At 38.9% G+C, this 18,307-nt stretch overlaps 1 protein-coding gene across 1 annotated transcript; it reads left to right on the top strand.

The window, feature by feature from the left end:
* Positions 1 to 1,723: 1,723 nt before the first annotated feature.
* On the top strand, positions 1,724 to 18,307 carry slc26a6l2 (solute carrier family 26 member 6, like 2). The gene is made up of 19 exons (XM_042492097.2): positions 1,724 to 2,080; positions 4,625 to 4,764; positions 5,470 to 5,580; positions 5,656 to 5,828; positions 5,958 to 6,122; positions 6,825 to 6,977; positions 7,204 to 7,286; positions 8,216 to 8,363; positions 11,519 to 11,632; positions 11,725 to 11,802; positions 12,564 to 12,659; positions 12,759 to 12,865; positions 12,959 to 13,028; positions 13,297 to 13,389; positions 13,552 to 13,662; positions 13,764 to 14,114; positions 14,622 to 14,676; positions 16,295 to 16,425; positions 16,539 to 18,307. The coding sequence occupies exons 1-19, from the start codon at positions 1,935 to 1,937 to the stop codon at positions 16,563 to 16,565; spliced, it is 2,352 nt and encodes a 783-aa protein (XP_042348031.2). The 5' UTR covers positions 1,724 to 1,934; the 3' UTR covers positions 16,566 to 18,307.

Below are 18,307 nucleotides of genomic sequence, written 5' to 3' on the forward strand. Positions count from 1 at the left end.
TATGTCACGGCAGGCAACCACAAACCGCCATCATTTGTGCAAGTAGTGTTGCTCTACCTCAGCAGAGGCTGCTGCTCAGCTGCTGTGAGTACAGTCAATGCCAGACACTGTCTCTCTATTTCATTACTTTCAAATATTAAATAGCCTATTATCAAAACAAAAATATTAAAAAGTGGAAAACTAGAATTTAATGAGTTTTAAGTAGGTATTTCCACTTTTATGGGTGTTGCAAAGTGTTTGTTTGTCACAAAAAAATGTCACATTCAGACTACCTAAAGTGTCTGACCCTAGTTTCAACATGCTCTAAAAATCCCCCCCAGACCCTCCTTGAGGACTGAGTTGCAGAAGCTGTTGACTGAAACGCCCCCATCTCCCCACATTAATGATTACAGCCCTGACGTGTCCCCTGATCTGAAAAAATTGTACATTATACTTCTGTTGACCCCTTATGGTAGGAGAGGATTGCACTAAATGTTGAGTGGTCTCCTGATGGCCCAGACAAACTAAACCAACATCAAAGAACTAGTGGCAACAAAGGCCGACTGCTGTGTCACTAATGTCTCCTCACCAAGACTACAGCTGATGGCTCACTGCAACTCTGAGAGGAAATAACTCTTTGTCCCAGCAGGCAGAGAAACCAGAAGAGAAACCAAGACCATTTTGACCTACGTTAGCCAGTCCGCATATTAACAACACAACTTGATGTTAAAAGAACATGATATATACCATGTGCTAGTGAAAAATAAGCCAAACAATTATGAACTGTTTCAGCTTTTTAGCTCAGTTGCTAAAAAAACAAAACTTACCAAATACAACAAGTTTGTCTCAATCTCAGGCCCTCTTGAATTGTGCTCTTTGTGTGTTTTCCTCACTTCCTTTTCTTTTCTCATGCACTGAACTGAACTGTCATTCAGATTGATTTTATTCACTGATGGGATCCACTGTCTCTGATGCCAATTACAACTTGCTTAAATGTCTGAAAAACAGCCGACAAAGGCTGACAACATCGCAAAAACTAGGGCAACAGATGTTCACCACCAGGCTGACATAGACCGACGACCGATGGTCTCAGGGCGGTTATTAACAGAAAACAGCAAGACACAGCACGAGAGAAAGTGAATTGTTTGATTTAGTGATGGAAAAAGGGGTTTTTAATAAATCAAATTTAAGAACTTGGTAGCTATCACGACTTCAAACATGTTTGCTAGTCTCCTGTCCGTCATAAAGTTAATCTTTGGGAAATCTTTTTTTTTTTCGATTGCCAGATTCCATAAAGCATATTGGGCAATGCCACAATGTGTCACAACAGTCCTGCTGACAATAAAAAAATTGTGACTTTATCTCCTTAATGAGGAAAGTTAGGCAACTATAAAGATAAGATGTTTTAGTCAATCTGGCGCTTACACACAAACACTGTTTGTTCCACTGTTCAGTGAGCTGCCTGCTTTATAGAGGCAAAGACTACAAAACAAACTCTAATCTCAAGTATAGATCTGTAAAAACAATGTTTATACATATTATACAACGCAACTCAGTTCCAGTGTTTCCATGTGACTCTCAGTGTTTTACCAGTTTTTACAGTTTGGAGTGTTTACCAAAGTTCAGCCTTTCAGCTGTAGTTTTCACCAAGTTAATGACTATAGGGTTACACACACATTACTTCAGGTGTGTGTATGTAGACAGGGACATGTGGGGTGGTGGTTGTTCACTTATAAGGACTGGAAAGGAACAGTCACTCCCACAGTCCAAAAACAAGCACTGTCAATCAGTATCGAAACACGACGAGGCTTCACTCTCACTGCACTACTGCTCACTACTGTCTGGCTTTTGTTGTAACAACAGTTTAAGTGCTGTGTTTCCTGTTTAAGAAGACCCTCAGGCAGAAAAGGAGGACCCTGGCTTTAAGGAGGTCGGCTGACTTTGGTCCAACAGACATGGATATGGAGGAGAGGGACTGCTCAGCTGGGGAGTATTTTGTGCAGAGGAAGGTCCTAGATGAGTTATGTCTTGATGAAGTGGCACAAAAGGGGACATGGTCCACTGAGCCGACCCTGGGTGAACGGGTGAGAGAGTCTCTAAGGTAAAGACAAGACAGAGAAGATGCAGGGTGACATGCAAATTAAAAAAATGGGAAAAAATGAGATAAATAAAGAGACAAACTGGCAAAAAGGATGCATTTGTGCGTGTGTGTGTTTGCGGACAGTGCTGGGAACGTAACTTTTGAAATGTATTAGGTTACAGGTTACTAGTTACCTTGTTGAAAATGTAGAAAGACATTTCAATCACTTCATCAAAGTAATGTAACTTATCACATTTCATTACTTTTTAAAATTATTTTAAAACCTGCAGAAAGGTTTGACACAAGTATTTTGATGTTGATGTTTCATGTTTATATTGTACAGTAATTTTGGAGTCCTTTTCTGATTTGGCAGGAAAACAGTATTATATTTCCGGCACTGAAAGTCATTAATGTCCTGCGACATGGCTACTGTCTTGGCCTGGTTGATTGGTTACAACCAAACTGAAATCTCTAAGGCTGAAAAATGAAGCCAATGCAAAGTGCCAAAAACTGCAGCTCACTGAATGGCCACTTGAGGTGTGCTCCAAAACAGAGCAAATCCCAAACTCGCCAGTTCACATTTTATTAAGGCCTAAAGTTGTCCATATTTAAGGACACTATTCTGTGCCTTTAATCTATGGTTGCAGGGATGACAGACTCTGGCTGTTAAGAACAATGCACTTCGATTTGATTGGCAGACGGGAGGCAGTGCAAATTCAAGCAAGCAGACCAATCAAAAGCAGCACTCCAGAATAGATCCCTCATTTGATGTTGCCTTTAAATTCATTTTAAAAGCTTTGCTTGTTCAAATTGTCTGCAAATATGCTTAAAGAAGGCATATACCTTTTTCACGGAAGCGCTTTTGATTTGTTGTAGTAAGAAAAGCACTGATGGGAATAAGGAAATGCATGATGCTGCATTCCATTTCGTTGCTTCTCCCAAAAAGGTTCCTAGTAATAGGATTTTCTGCTTACTGTTGCTGTGAATTTTATTAGGAACACCTGTGCTTTTCCGATTATGACAAGTCAGAATATCTTTCATAAGAAAGGCCTGTTCATGTACAACAAAAAGATGCAAATCAGTAGAATCATTGTTATACTCTACATACAAATTCATTAAAGAAAACAAATATCTTTAGATGTGATCGCCAACATTTATCTCTGTAACTGATTATAGTAACATTGATTCTGTAATTTAATTCATAAATCTATTGCATTCAACCAATTACTCCTCAACACTGTCGAAGCAAATGTGTTTTTGCATGCTTGCAATTGTGTGTGTGGCTTTACTGCATGTCTTACTGTTCACTCAACCCATAAAAAGTGACTCATGAATGAGTGAATGAGTCATGAATGAGCTTGTTGCAGGTGAATGCAAATTTATGTGAATGGTGTTGATAGTGTTGATCAAAAAAGCTGACCAATCAATTAATCTGAGATGCTGAATGACAATGAAAGAGCAAAGTACACAGTTTTATTTTGGCAGAGGTGTTTATGATAACCTGTGACACATCATATAAGGCTCTTCAAACAAATATTAAGCAGTCACAAGCAGTGACATTTCAGTTGATTTGCTAAACTAAAAGATCTAATATTTGTTTAGACAGCCGTTTACATTTTTTTACTTCACTCTGTGTGTTACAAGAAGTGAATAGTAGCACATAGATATGCTGTCTTATCCACTGTGTCACTGTTTCACAAGGCCAGCTGATAAAAAGTGTAGCAGGTGCTAAAATTCACAAGTTTCATTTCATGATATTTTGAAGGTCCTTTGTGTAAAAAAATCACTTTTTTCCCTGATAACTTAAGATCCAGGCAAATGGAGTGAAGTTTTTCTGCAGGCTAAAGTGGAAGTTAGCTTTGCCCTGGTTCCCTTGTTAAAAAGCCAATGCGATTTTTCCATTACATTTTGGTAATGCGGAAAACAATATCTGTGGCAAACAAAAGTTTAGATACTTGCATCTTTTGTTCAGAAAGATAATCTTCACAAATGAACAGCACGTTTAGGATTTTTGACGCCTAAATGCAATTGTCTGTGAGCCAGTGTTTGCTGTGCGTTCTGGCATACTGTAGAAATATTGCAATGCAACATGGTGATCTCTATGGATGAAGCCCTGCTCCCTATGTAGATATATATGGCTCATTTTAAAGTAAAAAAAAAAAAACAACAATAAAACAACAACAACATCCATGATGATTCTTATTTTCAGGTGATTTTGGACTAAAGAAATTATATGTATTATATTACACTCCATTCAATTCTACTTAAATTCTTAACATTGGACCTGAAATTTGATTATAATATCCATTCCCTTTTTTTAGAATAAAAATAGTAAATATCAAAAATTTCAAAATGTATTAATAGGCTTTGGTTTATGAGAATTAATTACTCTTCAGCAAATATTGCATGAATGTCATTACATCAAAATGAACCAGAAGATTAGAACTAACAACCTACATATTTTAGGTGACTTTTCAGGCAATGCTCTCCGGTGAAGCAGTCTACAGTGAAATTGTACGCCCAGTGTATGTTTGGTGTACTGAATATCTGGGATGACTGTTGCAGGTGTTCGGTGGCCAGGCTGAAGCACACAGTGCTGAGCTGGGTCCCTGTTCTCAGCTGGCTGCCTCATTACTCCATCAGAGAAAATGCCATCGGGGACCTGATCTCTGGCTGCAGTGTGGGCATCATGCATCTGCCGCAGGGTTTGTATGTTTGGATGTGTACAGTGGAGAAAGCTGAGAGGTTATCATCATCACACCTCACAAACTTAGCAAACTGGTCATTTTAAAGGATTAAAGTGCTGCAGGTATGAGTCCTGTTTTTTGGGGGGTAAAATGACTGTAATGAAGTCTATGGCTAACACAAGCTGAAGAGACTTCCATATTTTGTTATATGACATAAAATACCCCACTCGTGAATCCTAGAACTTCTAGGTGTCTTTCAAAGGTTGTATCAAGCAGTCTCTCAATGAGACTACAGAACGTCTCATGGGATTTCAGGCTCATCACTGGGACACTATTGACTCCAATAAAACACCAAAGTCTAGCACCAATGCAAAATCTGAACACTGTCATCATCGTCATGACCTTTCCTTCTTTTAGTGTTTCCTTGCAAGATTCCAGTACTGCACGAGACCATGAAATAAATTGCCAGAAAAAAAAACACAACACAAGTTTTTGTTTTTACACCTAAACAACATGTTAATTAGTGAGATTAGAGGTTCCGACAGGAAGACTTTATTACGCATTTATGCATACCTAAGCTAACTGTCTCCCGGCATCATCCTTAAAAAATATGGATGTGAGAGTCAGTCTTCTCTCTAACAAGACAGAAAGCAAGTGAGTATATTTCCCAAAATGTTGGACTGTAACTATAATTGCACTTTGTTTCTTCTTTCTTTTTACCAGGCATGGCGTATGCCCTTCTGGCTTCTTTACGCCCAGTGTTTGGTCTTTACACCTCCCTTTACCCGGTGCTGGTCTACTTCATCTTTGGTACATCCAGACACATCTCCATAGGTGAGTGAGATAGTGTGTGTGACTTAAAATGACTGAAAGAGCATGAATGAACAAGCCTGTGTTTTTCATGTTCAGGTACTTTTGCTGTGATCAGCATCATGATTGGGAGTGTGACGGAGAGGCTGGCACCAGACAATAACACTTCTGTAAATGGCACTAATGGGACAGAAAGTATGGACAACGATGCACTGGATGCATACAGAGTACAGATAGCATGTGCCCTCACTGTCTTGACTGGAATCTTTCAGGTGTGTCTTTGCGTCAGTTTTGACCAAAATAAAAACTTTTAGTGACTGTATCAGGTTACTGAACAACCAGGTTAAGTCATATTTCACTACCTCTGTTGTTTTTGTGTTGTTTTTTTCTCCTATTTTTAGATCATGTTAGGTATGGTGAGGTTTGGGTTCGTGGTCACCTATCTTTCTGAGCCACTGGTTCGAGGCTACACCACAGGATCAGCGTGCCATGTATGTGTCTCCCAGCTCAAGTACCTGTTTGGAGTCAAGCCGCAACGTTTCACTGGTCCGCTCTCCCTTATTTATGTGAGTATGTCATCCATTACAATACTCCACTGTTCTCATGCACTGTTTGTAGCCATATAAGCAATGCACCACAATTTGTGTACAGACCATATATTTATGAGGCAGTAGTAGGGGGAATCCAACAAGAAGGTCACTAAGTTGGCAACACTGGGTGTAATCCTCAGTGGCTCCCTCGTGTATTGTTTAAATTGGCTCATGTAGCATCAGCTGCTGTTGTGGAGGGAGAACTACTTGGGACATTTGTGAGAAAATCCCAATATCATTTACGGTGGAAAAATTAGGTCAAAAATCACATGATTTTTTTATTTTTTTTGTCATTAAAAGAATATATTTTCTTGTACTTGTATGACGTGTTTGTTTCTGAAGCATTGTGTAGTAGAAATATGTTGTGTATCTGTCTGACAGGTTCATTTTGTATTTGCGAAACAACATTGTCATTAGCAAACTACATTGTGTTTGTTGGGAAATCATAGGGTACCTGTTAAACATGTTTTACTTGTTACGTTTTGGCAGAATATTAACTCCATACCAGTAGTTTATACAATTTTGTGCACACCCTCCTCTTAGGGGGAGCAAGGTGGCAAAGCCAGCAGGCATCACTAAACCTGTGCACTCTTGGTTGCTTTCTAAACTATAGATAGATTTAATTTCCAACTTCCTCCCTCTGTTCTGCCTGTCTCTGCTCCACTCTTTTTCTCACAGACTCTGGTGGATATTTGCCGGCTGCTGCCTGAGACCAAAGTGCCAGAGCTGGTGGTCAGCCTGGTTGCGCTGGCTGTTCTAATTGTTGTCAAAGAAGTCAATGCCTGCTACAGACAGAAGCTGCCACTGCCCATCCCGATAGAAATCATAGTGGTAAGTCCACCGCTTTGCCTGTCTTTCCTTTTTCACTCTTTCAGCAGGTGTGTTCATTTAACAGTCCAGCAGGGGGCATCTTGACCTCAGTGATCATGCTGGACTGTGGCACTGATGACCTTCTTTTAGGCATGCCAAAAAGAGGGCTTGCTTGGGCTGAAAGTACTAAAACCAACCAACCAGCTTACAAAACCAACATCCCTTGTGCCTTTTTTTTTTTTAACAGATCATAGCAGCAACGATTATTGTCCACTTCTGTGAACTTCCGAGTAAATACAGCATTGATGTGGTTGGAGAGATTCCCAGTGGGTAAGTTTATCTTGTGTGTGTGTGTGTGTGTGTGTGTGTGTGTGTGTGTGTGTGTGTGTGTGTGTGTGTGTATGAAAGAGAGAGGGGAATAGGAGAGGTGAGATTCAAGGCAGCTGTTGGTGCATGACTGTTCACAAGATACACAAAGTACCACATTTCATGTTTGTGGAGATACAATGTGTAGCTGTTGATAAGACAAGTAACACATCCTGCAAAGAAACAGGTCACAGTGTGTGTTTGTGCAAGTTTCCAGTGGAAATGTCTTTAAGTGAGCAGAGGTTACCCAAACAGCATACAGCAGTGTGTAAACATTGGATATAAGAGAAGATTATTGTAATTTGTGCACAAGCTACTCTAAGACTTTATTGTTTTTGACATTAGCTTTTGATTTTCATGGGATTTTGGCCATTTTTGGTAAAAAATCAAGGCCAGGTATGGTTAGTATTGAAAAAGTGAGAAAGATGTATTTCAAAGTATGTTAAATAACAACAGGATTAACGCCTGTATGAAGGTCATACATGCAGCTGGAGTTTAAAGGGACAGTTCACCTCAAATTCAAAATCATTTTTGGTGTGAGTTGTTGAGTGTTAGAGATATTGGCTGCAGAGATTGGAGAGAAGGTAGACACTGATATCTTAAACACTCAACAACTCACACCAAAACAGTCTAGATTGATAAATAGCTCTAAAAGTAAGAGGAAAAATGTGTATTTTTAAGTTTTGGGGTGAACTGTCCCTTTCAGACATTCACCTCTGCATTTACTTCATTAGTCACAAGTTACATTGCTTTGAATGTTGAGTCTTTAACAACCTCTGGGATATTGTGAGCTGTTCTAACATCTGTAGCTGTTTGTGGAGCTGCCTGTGTCAGGACTCTGTGAGATAAAAGGGATTAAAACCTGAAACATTCATCTCTAACTCCTGCTCCAGGCTCACGGCCCCTCGTGCTCCAGATGCCACATTGTTCTCAAAGGTGATAGGCGATGCTTTTGCAGTGGCCATTGTGGGCTACGCCATCAACATTTCTCTGGGCAAAACATTTGCCCTCAAACATGGCTACAAGGTGGATAGCAACCAGGTGAGGAGTACACGCGCTCATGCACATATTTGAATTTTCAAAGGGATGAAAACACGCAGACTGTGGTACTCACACACAGCTGTGAGAGCTATAATTGGAGTCCCTGTTCCTGTCTGACTCGCTACTAACAGGGAAGAGTCAAACTTTGGTCTAAAATTAGACTTCACTCTCTGCTCGCTCACAATCGAGCATGACTGTCACATCAGTGGAAAAATGATTCAGCTAGTCCAGGAGGAAGATATTCACATAGATTTGGCTGTGAATAACTTCTCAGAACTATGTGGATGTTTTTTATTTTGTTTTGTTTTGTTTAGTACATATCCACTCAGGTGCTCGGTTCATTAAAAAGGGGGTATTTTATTGGGTATGAATTACAAAAGCACTATATTCTTTAATCTCAGATTCAGATTGCAGCCGTGACAGTCTGACAGCTGCAACAACATTTTTCTTTTTTTTTTTGTCAATGAGGGGCTGGGGTTAAACACTTGTTCCTGATTATTTTCATGCACCAATATGTGTCTTTTCTTTTTGATTTCACTGTATTATCAGAAATAATTCTTAAATTTTATCTTGTGTCCCAGAATGGCAACTGAATCACATTAATACAAAAATCAATCAATTAAATCTGCATCAATCAATGGTGTAAATGTCTTTAACTTTGACAAAATAAAAGTCCTCTGATAAAAAGCATTTTTTTCTAAAACTATAAAGAACAGATATCTATTTGATGAGTACACAGTACAGTATACACATACTTAACACAATAAAACAAGACTGTGTACCTGTAAAATAAGAATCCAAAGTACAGCAGTATGTGACCCCTTAAAGATCCGGTGTGTAGGATTTAGAGGAATATATTGTCAGGTATGAGTTCAGATGATGACCCAAATGCAGAACAAAAAGGGCAGACAGGTGTACAAATGAAAAGTGACCTTAATTTGCCAATGGAAATGTCCAAAAAAAACAAGCAGGTAACTAAAACACAAAGTACAATTGTAACATGAATCACAAACAAACTCAGGGATAAGGACAGCAGCAAAAACAGTGGATCACAGACAAACTGACAAGGGAAAAAAAAGGGAAACACATGGGTAATTATACACAGGGAACCAATCACAAGAATGAGATACAGCTGGGGTAGGTGGACACAGGTAGAAGGAGGGAAACATAGGGATTGGCTTACAATCGAAGGTGTGGCAGGGAACACAAGGGTGAAGAAAACAAGACTAAAACAGAACAGGGGTAAAGGAAAGACTATGAACTCAGGGGTGGACAAACGTGACTGATAAAGACAGATGCAAAAGAAAATAGGAGGGAAAAATACAAAGACAGGAAGAACTAAGGACACACAGGTGAGGACTGTACAACCAATGAGGGGCAGGTGAAACTAATCAGAGAAACGCTAAGAAGAGAAAACACACAAAGACAGGAAGTAAAATCAGACATGACACATGTGGAGTGATACTACAAAATAAAACAGGAAAGCAAACATGAATAACATGAAACAAGGAAAACACAAACAGAAAACCCCAAAACAAAATCCAAACTATAAAAGAATACCCAGGATCATGGCATATATTGGAAGAAATGGAATAAAATACAATAAATGTGTTTTCCTTCGTGTATAATCATGTTAAAATAAGAATTGTTGTGCTTTTGTTACCTTAGAATAAGCTGTTTATATCTACATAGGGAGCGGATTTTTGTCCATGGAGCCTGTCATGTGCACCATGTTTATACAACTAAACACTGGCTCTATATATGGCCATTAGCGTTTTTGCGTCAGCCACTGGAGTTAGCAGCCCTTCCTTGACAAATGTTGGATAAACAATGATTTGGAGTGTGAAACTGCGTTATTCAGATTTCTATGTCCTCAAGGCTAAATGCCAATAAATCCTCCTAAATCTTGCACACCGGACCTTTAACTTTAATATTAACATAGTTTTAACTGGCCTTTATACTAAAGCAGCATAACAGATTTTCCAAAATTCAGTTACTGGTTTTGGTTTTGGTGTGCCACCCCAAAATATTCAGTGGCCTCTTTGGACACGCTTATGAAAAATACCTGGGGGCGCATTTGTTCACTTTGCTAAAAGATGTTTCTCTTGTTTCTTCACAGTCCTCATCTACAGGTCATTTTATGCAGCATCAATTTCTTAATTATATCCTAATTGTAATGACCCACTGAAATTTGATCGCCAAAACCTCTTAAGGCCAAAGATGCATTTCAGCCAGTAATTATACAAGGCCACATCTAATTGTTCATAATACATTAAACGTCTAACAGTGCACATATGGACATGCGTAGATTTACATACATTTGTTATATTTGTACATTCGTACATTTGTTTTTGCACAAGATAGCAGTTAAGTTTTGCCTGTCATTACTCGTTGTGCATCTGGCAAAAGTTAAGGGGACGTGGATGTCATTATGATATGTAGATATATGTTGCATAAAACAAGCATGTCTAAAGGCACTACAGAAAAGTATATATTTCCCTCTCTGTCATGGAGATGTTCTCTTGCTTATTCATTCTCCTCATATAATTAATTTTTTATGCAAAACCATGACCTGAGATTGAACAGCACTCTCTTCCTTTCGCTAGAGCCTTTAGGTCATGTAATAATTTAATTTGAAAAAATTGATGAATGTTCCCCTGGAAATAGATACACACAAAGGAAGAACCTCTACGAACTGTGCGTTCTCCACAATTCTGCAAGTGGAGACATATAGGGTTTTTTAAATCCTGTATTCTTGTCTGTCTTACACAGACTTATTCACACATACACACTTGCGGAGGCATGTGACTGCGATCATCTTGCTCAAGAGAGAGAGACAGGCTGGGAACACTCACAGCCTCTAAGAGCTGGCCTGCTGAATCATTAATGCTCAACAAGCTTTATGCAATCAAGTGTGTCTTAAATATGCTTGGCACTGCCCTCAGCCTGGCAGTGATGTATTGATATGGCTGTATTTAATGAATAGCACACTATGTTTTAGACCCGAAGGTTACAGACATACAGTATTGCACAAAAGTCCGCAAAATAAATAGCATTAAATCCCATTATCAAAATCAAAGGTCATCTCAGTCTGAATGTGGGTTTTGACTTCAAAATGAAATGTTGTGTCTGTCCTGCTGTTTCTCTTTTTCCAGGAGCTGGTTGCTTTGGGTCTTTGTAACACTGTTGGCGGCTTTTTTCAGTGTTACTCTGTGACTTCCTCTTTGTCTCGCAGCCTTGTCCAGGAGAGCACAGGGGGCAAGACACAAGTATGCACAAACAGACCAAATACCCTGATTACATTCGTATCAATGTGACACCATTAATTGTACAATAAGTGTGTGTGTGTGTGTTTTGTCAGGTTGCAGGAGTGATTTCATCCATCATTGTGCTGATCACAGTTTTGAAAATAGGCTCTCTCTTTTCAGATCTCCCCAAGGTAAAACTCTCTCTGCAGTAACATTTCTCTTTAATGATCTGTATCTCTGTGCAGACATTTTTATGCCTCAGCGCTGGCAATATCTGAGGCCAGAGGCTTTATGTTTTAAGGTTGGCTCTCTGTCCCATTCTTGTGAATACAATATTTAAGAACACCTTGAGAAAATTTCTTCAAACTTAGCACCTACATCCACTTGAACTTTAGAATGAACTGATTACATTTTCTTGTTCAAAGTTGCTGTGACCTTGTTTCTGTCTCACATTTGTAAATGTGTCAACTCCAGAACAGCTTGAGAGAATTTCTTCAAATTTGGCACAAACGTCCACTTGAAGTCAAGAATGAACTGATTATATTTTGCTGTTCAAAGGTCAAGGTCACTGTGAACTCACAAAACATGTTTTTGGCTATACCTCAAGAATTTATTCGCTGATTATGACACAATTTCCCACAAATGTTTGATAGGATCCAATAATATTAATAACACACTTTTCCGGCCACTACTCAACATCGCATCTCAGAAACAGAAGGAGAGACATTTAGTCAAGTACTAAATCGGTGACACTAATCATGAAACTGATTCTGTGCAGCCAGAGGGAAGATTTGTGTGAGGTGTCCTCATTTTCACAGTCATGGATGTTAACTGTAACTGTCACATGACTGATTCATAGAGGCATACAACCACGAGGCAGTAATTCTAGTTTTAATAACCAACAAGTCTTTGGCTATATGTGAATACCTCTCTGTGTGTTTGTGTTCATCAGGCTGTCCTATCCACCATCGTGTTTGTGAATCTGAAAGGAATGTTTAAGCAGTTCATGGATGTGCCGATGCTGTGGAGGACCAACAAAGTTGATCTGGTATGATTAAATACTTTTTCAGATGCACCTTTAAATATCATGTAAACCCTGCATTGCACTTTGACCCTGCTGACCTTCAGTGTTCATGCTGCCATCTAGCTGGTGTGGCTGGTAACATTCATAAGCACCATCCTGCTCAACCTGGACCTGGGTCTGGCTGTCTCCATCGGTTTTAACATGCTCACTGTCATCTTCAGGACACAAATGTAACTACACACCACTAATGATTACTGACAATAAGAGTTTGTAATGGGACTTTCACAGAGCTACAGTAACAATGTCATTTTAACACCTTTAAGGCCCCGCTACTCTATCCTGGGCCACGTGTCAGGCACTGGCCTGTATCTGGACACTGAGACCTACAAGGAGGTAAGAGTATATGAGTCTTAAGTGATAGATGCTTAGGTGCTTATTCATCCACAGAAAGTTAAATGGGTAGTCCACCTGAATTATTAAAAGAATAAGAAAAAAATCCTCTACAAGAACACTATGTGGATAGTTAGTCCAACTTTCAGCCTTTAAGTGTTTGAAGAAGTCCATTTAGTCAAACAATACTTGGGGGAGAAACAAAGTGCAAATGAGAGCGGAACAGGGTGTGAGTTTCTGAACTCTTCTGCTTCATGATGTGTCCCTGCAGGCTAAAGAGATTCCAGGAATTAAAATCTTCCGTTCATCTACAACTATCTACTACACAAATGCTGAGATGTACTTGGAGGCCCTGCAGGAGAAGGTGTGTGTCGGTGAATGTCTGTTTAGGTGCAGGCTTGTCTTTTATTACAAGATGTAATCCCTGTACACTGTCTACAGCACCCATAATTGCTTTCATTATCTCTCTCCCTCGTCTCACTTTCCCTTTTCACTCTTTAATGTCATGCTTGGCTTTTTTGTGCAGAGTGGAATTGAAATCGGGAAGCTGCTGACGGCGAAGAAGAAGCGAGATGCAAAGCTGAAGCGTAAACAAGAGAAAGAGAAAAAGAAAGCTCAAAAGGAAGCGAAGAAACAAGTATGATACTCTAAATGACACATTCAAAGATACTTAAAATTACACAAATTATAGATATAAACTCAGTAATAGTCCTTATAAATTTTTCAACCCTCTGGCAGATAAAAGCAGTCACCCATGTGTCCAATGGCACAATCTCAGAGATGAAGGAGAGGAAAGTCTCTACAGGACTGAATGGTCAGAGTAAGGGAAACGTTCTAGCCTTAAGCCTAAAAGAAACCACTGCGAATGGTCTCAGTAAAGGACAAGTAAACTGGGCTTACCAGCATGACACAACCATGTCAGACTCTGATTCAGACACGGGTTGCCATGGTGATGACAGCATCACCCAGGTGTCGCACCACAGTGATGACGAAAAAGGAAGGGCCTGCGGATCAGGAACACACAGCATCATCTTGGACATTTCAACGACCAGCTTTGTGGACACAGTCACTGTAAAGACCTTGAAAAATGTATGTGTCTCCCAGGATCTTAATAATTTAACCATCAGGTGTTTAACCCTTTGAAACCTGAGCAAATTGGCTTGATTTCTTTCAAAAACAAGAAATGACTGCAAAAATAGCAAGAAACTGGTAAACAAAAGTTACAAGAAAATTACCTTTAAGTTAGCAATAAAAAAGGAAAAAGAAAGAAAGAAAAAATAACAATATATATATATATGCAACCTAATTTTAAATGTATAACATCGAAATCATAAATATTGTTTTCTTTATATTTTTTCCTAGTTATGTGATAATTCTCTAATGATTTGCTCTCTTTCCCATGTTTTGATAGAAATCAAACCAATTTGCTCATGTTTAAAAAAGTTGAAATGCTTGTCAACGAGAAAACTGATGTTGATCCAGGTTTCAAAGGGTTAAATAAGTGACCAGAGATGACAACTTTGTCGACATTATTTTTTTAAAGAATGAATAGCAGACAAAAAAAAAGACATAAAGTGATATGTCCTTTTCTACCAGATATTCAGGGACTTTGGAGAGATTGATTTGGACATCTATCTAGCAGGCTGCCAAGGTGAGTGGCACACCAGACGAAACACAGACAGATTTAATGTCCTCAGTCAAAGCACTGAGGCTTTAGATAATGAATGTTCAAGGTCTCAGCCTCAGTGGCGCCACATTGTTAGCCTAGTGAGACCTCATTGATGACGTGGGCTCAACAGTGTTTCACTCTGTTCCACAGACAAATATCTTCATCCAATATTGTCATTAGCACTAACCTCTAATACAAAGACATGTTACATTAGACAGTAACAGTATATCTAAGAAAGTACAATTTATTTATAGTAACCATTTTTATGTGACATTGTACCTTATTGACAACAATCCCTATGAGGTTTTTACAATACGCAGGCGCTGCCAGCATATTTCGCCGTTTCCCATTCAGTCACCAGGCCTCTTGACTGCCGAACCCCAGCTGGCAGCCTCTTTTTTATATGTCTGAAACATTGTGAACACCGAACTTCATGGTCGTAATCTCCAACTTTGCAGTTCCTCTGTACTTTTCCTTCACTAGTGCAATCAGAGGCAACAACAAACATTGTATTTGTACCGGGGAACATCTTTATCACCATTGGAGCCAGTTGATGAATCAAGCTTTTGTCATTTCGAGTCGAAAGAATGGCAAAAATGTCTTCTCCAAGAAACTTAGCAAGTGCATCCTCTTGATCTTGTTTAATGGTTGTTATTGACTCTATTTCTGCAATAACTTTACTTATTGCTGTGTTTACTCTGCTAAGGTTACCAGTTAGCTCTTGTTGCTTCAGGAGCCATCAGAGAGTGCCCCAGGGATGTTGCTAGCTTCGCCCTGGTTCCCTCTCCAAAAAGGGATTTTTCCATTGGATTTTGGATTATTGCAAAAACAGTCCCATGTTGAGCAAACATTTGTGATATTTACACGATTTGTTCAGCAAGATAATCTCCACAAATGAATGCCATTTTAGTGATTTTTGAAGCCTAGAGTAAAAAGCTATAAAAGAGCTACACTACAGACACATGATTTAACATCGCCACCACAGTGAGGTGATTTGGCGTGATGATGCGCTGTAGTCTCATTTAGCCACTTGTTAGCTCCCACCTTTTTTAAAGCACATAAAAGCTTCAAAGTTCAGTTACTGACATACTTTATGTCTTGGAGCAAAACATTTAAGTTTCTTCAGCTTGTGTTAACCCCATATGTTATTTAACTTTTCTAACCAATAACACATTAAAAGAACCCATTGACTTTGAGACAAGGGAACTGGAGGCACTGAAATACTAATGGGGGTTTAAGGATTCATTACTGGGGCACTTTATTACTGTTCCTCAAGACTGCATTTTACATCATCAACTACAACACAGTCCCTGATTGGCTGCGTACAGCGTCAACTACGGTGTGATTCCCTGGCTGAATTTTAATATCTGGAAAGTGTTAGCAGTGGCAGCAAGTCGGTCCAGACTGATAGAGCAAGCGAAATGGAAGGTTGAGCTCATGTCATTGGGAAAGTCTCACCAGGCGACCATATTGTTCCCTGTCACACACATCAGTCAAACGTTTCAAATATTTATTTCTATAATTACAAAATGCTTTCTGTCTTATGCATTCACAAGGTCACTCATTGTCATGCATGCTTTTCTGTGTGATCAAATATTAGCATGTGTCGTGGAGCAGCTGGAAACTGCAGGTTTCTTCTCAGAGTCCATCCCAAAGAGCCGGCTGTTTGTCACAGTTCACGACACAGTGCTTCATATTCTCAGGAAACAGGGACAGACTGACGTTGTACTTGTGAGTTTATCACTCTGAATATTAATTTCACTTCTACGCTCTCTCAGCCTCACTTATTACTTGTCATTGCTGTAATATATGCTTGAAATATTCCTATTTTTTATCGTCTTCAGGATGTGTCCTGCAGCACTCAGATGTGACCAGCAGGGGTCAGATGGTTCCAACTCTCGCCATCTTCCTCCTCCTCCTCTTTATAGGCTTCTCCATTGCTCATCATTGTCTCCTCCCCTTTCAGTGGGGGAGAATGCACCACCTTGACATGGCGGTTGGTTGCCATAGAAATACAGGGAGCGGTTGCTGTGGCAACAGGCTTTTTATGATATCGTCTAATGAGATAGCCAGCAATACGTCATTGCAGCTCTCTGGCTGTGAGAGACGGAGAATGGGCGGGGGCTGAGTGGGAGAATGTAACACTGGACTAATAGGAGTCTGTATTTATAGCCTGTGTGAGAGAATAGAGAGGGAGTGAAAGGTTGACTGTAAGGGGAAGCTCAGATGCAAGTGTTGTTGCGCGCATGTCCGTCATTCTATATTATGCACCAATGCGTGCCTTCCACAAAAAATCAATAAAATGTAAATATTTGTTATTGAGATGTCCGGACTATTCCCCCTTGGAGAGTTTTGCCCTTACATTACCACTCATTGGCTCCAAAAGCATTCAAGATTGAGCTAAATTGCAGATAAGTTGCATTAAAATGAGCAGCAGCTTTTAAACACAACGTTGGTGTATAAATAGTCAGTATTCACAGGTCTGACTCCTCTGACATGTTGAGCTTCGCTCTATTTTTGGGACCCAGTGTCCAGTGTTATCAGCTGCTATCATGACTATCTGAGGATAAACACTGTGTTGTAATATAGTCTATTATGTGAACCACCAAAAAATATTTGCTCTCATCCATACTTTTTTAAAATTGTTATAATATGTTAAAATTACTTTCAAAAATGTATGTGAGAAATATATTCTTGTGCTTAAAAGCTCTGCAAGTAAGGTCCAGTTATAAGAACCAGTGTTTAAACTGGAAATAGTTCCTACACATTTTCTATCCTTGAATTTGTCCACACAATTTCCATGACTTTATTTAAATATTTTAGCCTTTTGAAACCTCAGTAAATTGCCTTGATGTCTTTCAAAAATATGGAAAGAAGGTAATGAGCAACACAAGAAAGAATTACCCCAAAACTAGCAAAAAATTAGTAAGTACACAAAACTTACCTGTAAATTAGTTAGGAACAAATAAAATAAAACAAACAAAAGAAAAAGAAAGTTTAACAAGTGCATACAAAAATAATTAACATAATGTTAAAAATGTAATTAGGATAATTAGAAATAGAAATACTATACTTTCTTGCAATTTGTGAAACATTTCTCATGAAGTCAAAATAGTGAAGTTTCAACTGTAAATTTGCAATGCTAGGAACATATTTTGCGTTAAATTAGACATGTTTGAGGATTTTAATTGACATATTTTAAACAATGGCCAAAACAATGTGTATTCAAAACTTTTCCAAAACATTATTTTAATTTCAAACCATTTCTGGAAATGTTATGACTATGGGAACCCTGTGGAAAAGTTACTTTACTAATCACCTTAACTGATATGTGTCACAGATCCTCAAATATTGGTTCCTTGAATCAACCTCTGCAATGTAAACAAAGTCCAGTGTTGCAAAAGAGCACACATATTTCCCTGAGAGCACTTATTGCACTCTCTACCTGACTGATCACACGTCCAGTTATCCATGAAATGTTTGACTATCTAATGAGTTTATTTTTTTTATATTTTTACTGTGATTAAACCAGAAGAGTTTTTGTCCATATAGTATGTTTGATGAACAAAGTATGAATGAGACTGTAAATAAAAAGTCATAAAAAAACACACTA

This window comes from Plectropomus leopardus, chromosome 9 (assembly GCF_026936395.1).
Source record: "Plectropomus leopardus strain MGB_pleo_1.0 chromosome 9, ASM2693639v1, whole genome shotgun sequence".
In the NCBI taxonomy this organism is placed as follows: Eukaryota; Metazoa; Chordata; class Actinopteri; order Perciformes; family Serranidae; genus Plectropomus; species Plectropomus leopardus.